This window comes from Protopterus annectens, chromosome 4.part1 (genome assembly GCF_019279795.1).
Source record: "Protopterus annectens isolate FY-2018-M chromosome 4.part1, PAN1.0, whole genome shotgun sequence".
Lineage (NCBI taxonomy): Eukaryota > Metazoa > Chordata > Ceratodontiformes > Protopteridae > Protopterus > Protopterus annectens.
The window spans coordinates 833,362,369-833,375,119 of NC_056734.1; the positions used below are offsets into that span (position 1 = coordinate 833,362,369).

At 38.0% G+C, this 12,751-nt stretch overlaps 1 protein-coding gene across 2 annotated transcripts in view; it reads left to right on the forward strand.

Moving 5' to 3' along the window:
• The window catches only part of ANKUB1 (ankyrin repeat and ubiquitin domain containing 1), a 554,771-nt gene that overhangs the window by 179,490 nt on the left and 362,530 nt on the right, over window positions 1–12,751 (forward strand). For both annotated transcript variants that reach the window (XM_044070601.1, XM_044070600.1), the window contains one exon: window positions 4,158–4,301. In XM_044070601.1, coding sequence (XP_043926536.1) covers window positions 4,158–4,301 — 144 coding nt within the window. The remainder of the gene's footprint in view (window positions 1–4,157; window positions 4,302–12,751) is intronic.

The following is a 12,751-nucleotide window of genomic DNA, read 5'->3' on the forward strand; positions in this document are numbered from 1 at the left end:
GTGTGAGTGTGTGTGTGTGTGTGTGTGTGTGTGTGTGTGTGTGTGTGTGTGTGTGTGTGTGTGTGTGTGTGTGTGTGTGTGTGTGTGTGTGTGTGTGTGTGTGTGTGTGTGTGTGTGTGTGTAAACATGGTATTCATCAGTTTGTACTAGTGATTCATTTAATCAGAGTATATTACATCACTGACTATATAGGCAGTGTGACGAAAGGAGATACTGCCAGCCCAGCTATCTGGAATTTTGTCAATAATTATATATCATTTGTGAATATCAACGTGATTTATAAAAGATGCTTGTGTTACAAATGTATTAGAACTGTATGCTATTTGTATATCAAACTGGTTTGTATAGACATGTGTGTTAAAAAGGTATTTTATAAAGTGATTGTGGTTAAAATGTAACCACACTGTGCCCTTCTGAAAGAGAACAGAAATGTGCATGCATTATTGCAGCTGTTTAAATGTATATATTTTAACAGTGGAAACTGGAATACAGGAGGTTAACTTCAGCAAAATAGCTAAAATTAAATTATTTTATGGCAGCTAGAGACAGAACGTCTGTACTATGGTGTTTTCTATTGCCCTTAAGAGTCTATATTAAATCAGCAAAAACTCACTTCAATGAACGGCATTTCATTGAAAATGCCATTCATTGAATTCCACTCTTGTGGGGGCTGTGCCCCCACACCCCCACTAATTATATATACCAACTCAGAAATCACACTACAGTGGGGAAAGGTCAAATTTTCTGATCTTCATTGTACTGGGATCTCAGTATGAACAGTTTGACGAATGGCATGTTTGATGTAAGAGCACCGAAAATGCCATTCGCTGAACTGAATTTTTGATGAACTAATAGGGACCCGTCTTTAAGGTGAAATAATTACTAGTTATGAAATGTGAAGGAATGTGATTGTTTTATGACTTCCATCATCTGTCAAAGATATGAGGTCTGTGTATTTTCACAGGTAGATGCTAAATACTGCTAGCTTCCAGCAATGGGGAGTTCACCTGGGATAGAGTCAGATGACAAGAAATTATGCCATTGTGCAAGCTATTCCAGCAGTAATTTTTGAGATATTAATTTGAGAAATCTCTGAGAGAGACAGACATTCTGTACTCTGTCTTGGACCTGAAAACAACACATCTGCCTTGCTCTTAAGTAAGTTAACTAGGGTATAGTAATTCTCTTAGATTCAGTCAGAAATATAGTGAGGCATAATTTAGATATTTTTATTTATTTGAGACTGCCCTACAGTGTTGTTTTAAATATTTCCTGTGGGCTTGAACTCTGATTGTACTGTGAATATATACTGAGTATTTTCTTGTTCTTTTATTATTTATTATTAAATATATTCAAACCTTTCATTGTGACTGATCTTTGTGAGACATATTTAAGTTGCATATTTGGTGACACTGTGGGCTACTCCTAATAGCCCTGCTCTTGGTCAAACTACCATTTGTATTAATAGTAACATTACACAGTAATATTGGACACCCTTTGTTAAGGGCCTTTAAGTAGCCCATAAAGAGTTTGCTGGTGGCAGTGATAACTACCTTATAGTCTTGGCAAAAGGGGCATAGCTAGTAAACCCACGCCAGCCTTTCCTAGGTGTGTGTGTGTGTGTGTGTGTGTGTGTGTGTGTGTGTGTGTGTGTGTGTGTGTGTAAATCAAACCTCAAAAAGTGAGTGTGTCAACTACTTGGCACTGGTAGGACAGAGAGGGTGCTGGAGGTCTTGGCTTGTCCACTCAGCTGAGATCTCAACTCTTTAGCTGTGCCAGTGGGGAGTCTTATTAGGGATCTGGTGAAAGAGGGAGAAACCAGCCCTGGACTGACTGTGGTCTCTGTGTGCTCTTAAGGGAAATTGCAGTTGATGCAGAGAGTGGCATCTGAAATACTATGTGTGTACCTTTTCATCCTCTTAGTGTACTTCTCCCACTGGTGCCAGGGGTGAGGATTGAGGCTCCTTGATTACTGGTCCAGTGGTGGGTCGTCACAGGCAGTACAGAGTTCCATGCCAATGTCTTAGAGGTGAAAGGGACAGTGCCATACCTGTCAACTTCTTTGTTCAAGAAATCTGACAAACACCCCAAATCTGGGAGAGTCTTAAAATATTGTTCCAATTCACTTAAAAACTTGATAGAGCAACAAGTTTTGCATCGGCATGCATTTTCTATTCAATGAGATGGATAAAACTTTAATGTCTGGTATTATTGACTGACTTTAATCCTCAGTGATTTAACAGAAAAAAAATTACAATAGCCTGGCAAAACATATGAGGCAAGATTTAGGGGCATTCTACAAAATTCTGGATAGTTAAGAGGTATGAGTGAAACATTTTGTGATTGCTGAGATCAGGAGGCAGTTGAGTAAGAAGCAGAATGTAATATCAGTGCCTGAAAGCTCTGAACAAAGTGTTCAAAACCTACAATTTTTCAGCTAAGGAATCATTGTAACGTTTCGTGTTGTTTTAGGTGGCTTTGTCAAAAGCTAGAGTGCAGCACCGTATTCACTGGATTTTATCAATGAGGTATACAATGGTATAATGATATGAGCTACTATAAATGCTCTCCTTACTTTGGCAGGTAATCTCCAGCCAAAGTTTAAATTGTCCCAGCTTTTAATGATAATGTCATTTCTTATGATCCGTCCATTTATTTTGTGGTTATAATTTCTAGCATTTTGTCTTTTCTCATGATGTAGCATTTATTAACATTAAAGGGGAAGTCATTAGTATTGCACCAGATTCCATATTTATATTTGTGCAAGTTATTCTGGAGAACTTCAGCATCTTTTATTGAAGCAATTATTCTACTCTTTGTGCAGTCAGCACCATATTTGGTCATCCAGAGCCCATATTCTATTTCTGTATCTGAGAAGAGTAGTCCAAAAATACGTCCTCAGTGCCGAGCCCTGTGAGGCACCACTGCTAACCCCACTAGGTTTGGCAGAAACTCCTCCCTCTTTGATTTATAGTGTTCTGTTGATTAAACCATTATTTTACCTGTGGATTGTTGTATGATTACTTGAAATTTGTCAAATTTTCCCTTTACTAGAATAGTATGGAATGGCTTAGCAAGGGCTGGATAAGCTGTAAGCAATATTAGTCTTTCATCAAGAGCTGTTGCTTCTTCAAAGAATAATGCAAGATTGCAAAGGCAAGCTCTCCCCTTAACAAACCCAAATTGTTCTATGTCTAAGAGAAGTAGGTCCTCTTTGTTAGTGCTGATACACTCCATTCTGACTCTCAACATGATCTTAAGTAAAATACCAGCCAGACAGATGGAACTAAAACTCTTTGAATTTGATATAACCTGACCCCTCCCCCCTTTTTTGTATGGATGCTACTACAGCCTGTTGCTACAGGTCAGAGATGAGTCCAAATGTTAATGTTTTATTTAAAATTATTTACAGGAGTTACGTTTTGTTTGTATTGATTCATTATAGGAAAGCACTAAGTCTATTGCTGCTGGTCTCTGATGCAACCCAAATTGTAATTACATAAAGAATGTCTCCCCTTTTCCCCTAGAATAAAATCAGAAATATATTGTATGAACAATTTTTTCTGCATGTACATCCACTATATCCTGTGATTGGATGTCTTATTATTGCTTTCAGTGTTTGACAGCAAGCTGATGCTTAAGTTAGAGATGAACATTTTGATATAAAAGTACATAGTGTCTGTACTTTAATTTAGACGTGTTTTCAAGATTAAATAATTTCCAAAATTTAAATAATACCCTTTTTCTGTTACATATCTTAACAATTTTGTAAATCCACAAAAGTTTTTTTTGTACTTTGTGTAAAAAAGTGTTTATGTATTTGTCTTTATGATGCCCTGGTGTGGTTTCATAAATACAGCATTTAATATCTTAGAACTTAGTAACAGTTGAGTCATTTGGGTCATTGAGAACAGTCTGCAAATTTCTTTTTCGTAAGTATATTATTTACTGTATAATTGTTTCCACTGCTAAAACCTTTCGAAGGATGAATTTTTTATGACTGAGTTTGATTTTAATCTTAGATTAAAGTGGTGATATCATGCATACAAAACACAAAAAGAGAAACATTGTTATGTCAATATAGAGTAGACAGCTGTGTTAAAGTAATGAGGCATTTTTTATTTTTTGTACTGAGACATTCATTTTCCTTCCCCCAGGATTATTTTCATATTCAGCTAGCTGATGATAAGAAAGGTCGAAGATACCTGGAGCTGGTGCACGCAGGGGCAGAGCTACATGACGATTGGGTGCTTGCTGATGTGGGTGTGACACCATGTTCTACTATCAAATGTATTCTAAAGGTAACTGCTCTTCACTTAGCACAATAAAGTTATTCATTTAACCAGGAGAATGCATGACAACAGTGTAATTTTTCAAACAAAATTTTTCAGAATTAATAATTCCAGCCATGATTAAAAAACAATATTTGACATTTCATTGAGAAAACACTTCAATGTAAAAGGAAGAAAGATGATTGCATTGTTACAGTCGTGAACCATTTCATATAATAGCTGTTCTATGTTGAGTCCCTTCCTCGCATGCACTGAATATAGTGTACTCCTTCACAAAACAGCTTATTCAGACTTAGTTACTGCCTCATCATGTTGGCCAGGTTAAGTTGTGTCTGTAGGATGACACTGACATAAAATGTAGCCGAGAATGAGGAAACAGCCATGACACAGTCTTGTTTTGTGATCTACTGTAGTGGAACTAGTCAACTTTCCTGCCCTATTCTGTGTGAGGCTACAGGTATAAATGGGTGATTGACACAGTTTAACATAGAGAAACGGTTTATTACATAATCCATCTATATGCTGACATCTCCCAATGGTATCTATTATCTTTACTGTACTGTCACACGTGGTCACCTGGCTAAGTATCCCACACAGAGGGTAACCTTCCTTTGATAATTGAGAAAAATATGCAGCTCTTCCAACAGCCACCTGGGCAGAAACCTACATACCAAATGTTATAGCACCCTAAGGAACAACAAAGAACTGCCATGATACACCAACAACACTAACTATGGTAACAATGCTATTCTTAATTTCACTCATGAACTGCAGTAGTAATTAAACTGTGAGATTTCATTGTGTTAGCTGCCTCTTTCTTTGTCACTTGCAACCCTGGATCTCTTCACAATTTCATAGTTTACATCTCACCTCAAACCATAGTCTTTAATATAAGATATCACATTAGCAGACTTTTGATATACCAGAAACTCTGTTACACAGCTTGAAGTTCCAAAAAACAAATAGGAACTGAAACAATACATTTATTTTATTTCACTCAAATACCAATAAATATTTCATGTTCACCTTAAGGAGACTTTACTAACTGGAGATGCCTTAATGGTGAAAGAGCTCTTATGTATGAAGTGTTCTGGTAAATTAAAAGTTGTATTTTTCAATTCAATGTTGCTTTGTCTCATACTCAGATATTTAATGGGTTACCACTGAAGCTCAGCCATGGCTTTTTTTCCTTGCTTGCTTGGTCATATGCAATAATTAGAAAATGTTCATGTACTCATACAAGGAATTTGATTTCTATTTAAATACATTACAGGTCAGACTATATAAATAAAATGCAGAGAATTACTCATGTTAAAAACTTGCCTTTACCTGTTGTTTATTGTAGATTGTTTACAGCACAGACAAGTAGAGAGACATGGAATATCACACAAGTCCATGAAGTAAATACATTCTTTTAATGGGATTTGAACTTGTGATCCTGCCATAGTCTACCTGCTGCTTTATTGAGTCCCTAGCATGTTTAGTATAAAATTTACTTTTAGATATCTCAAAAAGGCATTTGACAACTAAAATACCTTTTCAGAAATGCATTCATTGTTTCACAGGTGGTCAAACAAAAAGTCTGAGATAGTGTTTTCAACATGGGAACATGAAACTGAAAAACAGTAATAAGAACAATTTCTTACAATGAAAAAGGAAGTGAAAAGGATAACATTTACTTACTATTTTGTTGGGGAGGATGACATGAATGAAGGACATAAAGCAGATACATTTGTTTAGCTTATGACTCTGTATTGGTTTAGTATGAGATAACGTGAAATACAGGAGGATAACACAGAGCATGAAGTAGATGCAGAGACCTAATAAAATGTATGTACGACAGTACCAGTACATTGCAACCCTTAGTGTTCATCTCTACCACTTGTTGATTGCAGAATGGATGAAGTTATTTGTGGTCGAGTCCAGCTTGTCAATACTGAACTCGCTGATCACTGTTTTCCATAGGAAATCAATATCAGTGTGTGCATGTGTGTGTGTGTGTGTCTATGTGTGTCTGTGTGTGCACGTGTGCGTGCGTGTGTGTGTCTGTGTGTGTGTGTGTGTGTGTGTGTGTGTGTGTGTGTGTGCGTGCGTGTGTGTGTCTGTGTGTGTGTGTCTGTGTATGTGTGTGTGTCTGTGAGCGTATGTGTGTGTGTGTGTGTATGTCTGTGTGCGTGCACACGCGCGCGTGTGTGTGTGTGCGTGTGTGTGCGTGCAGTTATTCTTTTTAAGTATTTCTCCTTTTTGCTATTTTTTTTTATGTTTGTACAACAATGGAGTTGACAAACATAATATGGTTGAGGGATGTGAAGAGGCAATGGGCAATGCTGATTCTGAAATTTGTGCAGGTTGTACTCAGGGCACTGCACCTCATCGATGTGAATGTCAGTGACTCGTATGTAAACCTTGTTACTGATAATGAACGCTGCCTTATTAACAGCTGACAACACCTTCAAATCATAGGTCCTGGTTCGTTCCTAAAAACGTTGGATTGTCTTCTGCAGAGTTTACATGTGAAAGCAGAGGGGATCAGGAAATGCACCAGTTGTGGGGTTCATTTGTCATAGTATTGCATGTGTTGAAGTGGGAATGGAAATCAAAGGAGGAAGCTATTAGTTATTAGTCAGTCCTAATCCTCACCTCTGAGCGTGGGACTTGGATGGTTACTGAGAGGATGAAATCACTGGCTTAGCAGGACTGAAGTTCCCCTAGCAGCATTTATGAGCTCCCTCTTCCTCAAAAGGTGAGGAGCTCAGCAACCCAAGAGAATTGTGGAGTAGAGCTATTGAAATTCTATGTTGAGGAGAGTTATTTAAGGTGGCTTGGCACCTCCCGCAGCACATTCTATGGCACACCTGGACTGGAGCATGTTGTAGGGATTATATCTCTCAGCTTGCCTGACAGTGCCTGAAGATGCCACGGGCTGAGCTGGAGACTGTTGTTAGAGTTTGGGAAGATGGGCGTATCTGCTCATCTTGGTACCACTGTGAACTCATGCAAGACAGATGGTTTAGAAAATGGATGGCTTGAACTAAAATAATGCAAATATTATGACATAACATATCTGTTTATTATACATACAGCTCATTAAAGTACAGATGGACTTGATGTGAGATTGTGCAAAGGGCAGACAAAAAAGATAATTTAGAAATGGACAGTGGGTCATTTATGTTCACTAATGAGCCTGACAATGGATGTGCTTCATTTGCAATCACAGCATTTAAGATGCAACTGTGACAGTAGCCAAAAGTAATAAAAACTTTGACCTCAAACATGATTGTGAGAATTCAGCTACCATCTCCCTTTAATTAAATTCAAGTAAAAATATTTTCTAAAGCGTAAGGACAGTACATCCCTCATACCTTTGCTGCTTGTGTTTTCCTGTTAGAGTGCAAATGGCTGAGAAACAATTGCTGTTCAGAAGAATGTAAAAGGATGCTGATGCTAGTTTAGTGACGGCTGGTGACTTCAAACCAGGGGAACTGCAGGAGGCAGGTGAGTGGGGTATGTCTAACAGTGACTAAGTGGTACTGTATTATAGCAGCATCAACACTATCCAAATACACATTAGTCCTGTGAAGCCAGAATTACAACAAAACAGCAGGGCCAATCATTTCATCCACAAACAGCCACCATACAAACTGCCCACATAAGTTATTTGCTTTGACCCCTCCAGAATTAAAGTAACAATAATGGTAATGCTTGCTTTCATTTAGTTTTATTGCACAAAAACAGTATTCACAGCTTATATACCAGCTCTCCTTACCCAAATACACATTAAGCATGCAAAGCCCGAATTACAGCAGTAAAAAGCAGAGGCAGTCATGTCATTCAAGCACAGCTCCGTCCCTATTGGCTACTTGCAGTATCTGGTTTGACCTTGCCAGGATACAAAAAAAGGAAAAAGAAAACAATGGCTACATGAATGTATTTTTTTCACATAAACAGTAGCCAGAGATCAGAGCTTGTAACTGATCTTACACCGTACTCCTGCAAAGTCAGAGTTAAAACAGCAAAACAACAGGGACAGTCATTTCAGACGCAAACAGCCCCCCATGCTCATGACCTACATAAAATATCTGGCTCACTTTTGCCAAGATTAAAATAGTATTAATAATACTTCAATAATGTATTTTTGATACACACAAACAGTCACAGTTTCTAATTTATCTTGTTTCAACCAAATACACATTGGTCCTGGAAAGCCAGAATTACAATAAAAAAACAGCAGGGCCAATCATTTCATCTACAAATAGCCACCATATCAATTGTACATCTTAAGTATCTGCTTTGACCTTGCCAGGATTAATATAAGATGTTGTAGTCAACCTTGCTTCTCCCAAATGCACTTTAGTCTTGCAAAGCCAGAAATGCAACAGTAAACAGTAGAGCCAGTCATTCAGGTAACACATAGGCGTATCCCCCATCCTAATTGCCTACCCACAATATTTGGTTTGACTTTCATAAGATTAAAAAAGAATGAAAAAAGAAGACAACAGTTTCTCATAACAATAATCAAGAGCTTGTAGCTGATCTTACTTCATCCATATACAATTTAGTCAGAGTTTCAGCAACAAAACAGCAGGGTCAATCACTGAATCTACAAACAGCCCCAACACCTATTACCTGCCTACCTAAAGTTAGGGTTGCCATCTGTCCCTCTTTGCAAGGGACAGTCCCCTCTTTGGGCAGCTGTGTCCTGTGGGAAAAAAATAAAAAATGGCAAATGTTCTGAGATTTTAGGGCAAAAAATATTTTGTAAGTTTTAAGTTGCATAAAACAGTTATTTTGTATCTGAAACACCTAAATGGTATATGAAACACATAAGCAACTCAACTGCTACAAGAATACATTTTTATTTTGGCAAAAAAAAAGGTTCTGTCCTTTGCACTGGTCTTAGGTATGTTTTGTCCTTCAAAATCTCATGCTTATACAAAATATATCCCACTTTGGGCATTTGAAAAGTTGGCAACTAAAGTATCGAGTTTGACCATGCCAGGGTATTAGGTTTTAAAAAAATCACCCATAAACAGCCCCCCATGCCTCTTACCTGCCTAAAGTATCTAGTTTGACCCTGTCAAGGTTTAAAAAAAAGGAAAGAAAATAGAAGCTGTGCAAGTCAAGGTCTATTAAATTAAAACAATAAATAATTGTTTCATCCACAGGCAGTCCCTGCGTCCACTGCATGCTGCCTTCCTATAGTATCTGCTTTGATCCCACCAGGATAAAAAGTGGAAGACCTATCAGATTAAAAAAAATAGTTTAAATTGCAAACAGTCCCCATACCAAATGCCTACCTTCCTAATGTATCTGCCTTGACCCTGCCAAGATATTAGGTAAAAAATAATGTTTCATTCACAAACAGCCCCCAAAACACACTGCCTACCTAGTATCCATTTGACCCTGCCAGCCAGGATATTAAAAAATAAAATAAAGTCATCCACAAGCAAACCCCAAAGCAACAATGCCTACCTAGTATCTGGTTGACACTGCGCAAACCTCTCAACTGTCCAAATTTTTGCCTCATATTTTTGGTCTGTTCCTCATAAAATCAGTGATTCTCTGGAAAATCACTGGGATGATCTGATGATTGATTTCACTAAATAATGACATACATTTGAGTTTCAGACTTCATATCCTTCAGAAAATGGATGTTAACACAAACCATGATATTCTAGCAACTTTCTAAGTTAATAAAAGCAATATTTAAAATCTTTTCCCTATTTTTGGGTGTTTGTCCCCCCATTTTTTCAGGCTTTGTCCAGATTTCTACCACTAAGAGGTTGAGAGGTATTCCTGCCAGGATAAAAAATCATCAACAAACAGCCCAAAACGTACTCCCTGGCCAGTGAATTGCCAAATACATTTCATCCACAAAAAGCCCCAAAATCACACTGCCTGCCTACTATCTGGTTGACCCTGCCAAGATATTTTATTAGGAAAAAAAAACATCTGCAAACAGCTCTCAAAACATGCTGCCTACCTAGTATCTGGTTGACCCTGCCAGGATATTAGGGAAAAAAAACATCTACATACAACACCCAAAATAAACTGCCTAGCCTATGCTTCTAAATTATCTGGTAACCTTGTCAGAAAAAAAACTACACAAAGTTTAAATTGACTATTACTAGACTTTCAGTCTAAGTGTTTTTCTTTATTGATATAAATTCTTCTCACTTGGAAAAAACAGCTGCAGAATCTGCATAAAATAAATGCTTGTCCTTGTTGCAAAAAATGCAAGCCAAAGGGAAAAATGTTCAACTGTGGCACTCACTGGTATGCTGCTATTGCCTGCTGCTAGCAGTGCTGCTACACTAGCAGGAAGTATGTGCTACCCAGAGTTTCTCACTCTTGAAGGTGAATGGAAAGGGAACTTCTTGCCTTCTTCCTGGCCCTGGACGTTCACATTCCCTTTCTTGATGAGTCAGCAGCTGTGTCACATATGCATGCAAGGAGAGATCACATGACAGGCTGTTGACCCTAACAGACTGGTCTGCCATTAAATTTGTGTAGTTAAAACCACATTGACTTCTCAGCATTTTTTTGATGTATACTCTGATTACAGGCTGATTTTAAAACAACCCCCAAGTTTTTGGGGGATTTTTTAAACAATGTACATCACAACTTGAGCTGTGCTCATGTGCAAACGAGTTCCATGGTCAGACATGCATCTGCTATGTGCTGCTTCAGTTAGCTAAGTATTTTTTTTCATAAAAACATTTTTAATTAAAAAAATAAAATAAGTCTAATAAAAGTGGGGGTGCTGTGTCCCAGCAGTCCAGTATTGCAAGCTACCCCTGTGCTAATCCACGAATGGCAGCAGCTTGTGCAGGTTGCCATTTTGACCACCACAAGAAGGAATCCTACTGCAGCTCCTTTGTCCGCTTTGGAAAGATAAAGTGGCTGCAGGTGCCTTTGTTTTTAAAACAAACACAGCAGGAGAGCAACCTTTTTAGGAAGCTTCCTGTTGATATTTGGTTTAAAAGGTCTTCAGAGAGACCCATTCATTGTTTCTCTAGGTTAGTGCTTTGTCTAAAAAATAAATCTCTGTTCAGTGTATTCATCTGTTTAGCAGCATGACTGGACACAGCTGTGGATTTGCTATATTTGCTCTGTTGGAACGGGTGTGGTGGTGTGACAGCTTAAGGAAGACTGTAATAGCTTCATATTGAACAATAACAAACCAGTATAAATTTACATTTATGGTTAGCATTTTTATTTATGTTTTACCTTATAATGCTGAAAGAGCATTACTATTAATACAGCAATTCAATACAGCAGGCCTCTTGGGAACTCACTCCTGCCAGAAATGAGTGCCATTAACACATACATTTATATAGAGATAGGTACAGATATATATATATATATATATATATATATATATATATATATATATATATATATATATAGATATCTGTCTGCAATGTAAAATAAGAAACATTTTGCTTACACATGAACTGCAGCTCAGAAGTTGACAAAAGTAAGTATCAAAACTACATTTAAGCTGCTTAAAAACTCCTTTATTTCTCTGAAATTCCATGAAATGTATTCTTGCTTTTCAGTTCAGGACCTTCTTGGACAGTTTATGTGACCTGGTACAATGTAATGATTGTGGTTCAGTACCAGAATGTGTGAACTGATGCATTGTAATGCCTGTGATGACGCACCGGTGTGTGTGTGTGTGTGTGTGTGTGTCTGTGTGTTAACTGGTGTAGTGTAACAGCTGCGGTGAAGCAACAGTGTGTACAAACTGGTACAGGGCAACAGTTGCAATTCAGCAGCAGTATGAATAAAGTGGTGCTGTGTAATGGCAGTGATATTGTGCCTGTATACGTGAACTGGTCCAGTATAAGGTAACCACTTGACATTCCAAGACTCAATAGTGCAACCCCTAGAACAGTGAGATTGAAAGAGTGAAAATGAAGATTTACATTTACCAAGGCTGAGACTGGTGCTTCTCAGAGTATTATCTTTTCTCCAAGATATAGAGATCTCAGAGTTGGTATATATAATTTTGGGGGGTGCGGGAAGGCTTGTAGCCTGCATTGGTGGGGGGTGCATGGGGACTTGTCCTTCTACATGAACAACTTCAAAAGAAAACAGACAGCAATGTTCATCACTCAGTGTTCTCCTGCAGTTTTGTACATACAATATGTGTTTTAATTATTGGGTTCACACTTACAAGTCTCAGAATTACAGGCAGCAGCAATTTTGTAATGATTGTGGTGCAGTGCAAGGCATTTGAAGTCATATAGAGTAATGGTTGTAGTATTGTACCAGTGTGTGTCACCTGCTGCAGTTTAATTGCAATGACAGTATCAGTGTGTGTGACTTGGTGCAGTCTAATGGTAGTGGCTGTACAAGTGCGTGCTACTTGGTACAGTGTAATGGCAGTGGCAGTTCTAGAGTATGTGACCTAGTACAGTGTAATGGCAGTGATAGTACTAGTGTGTGTGTGA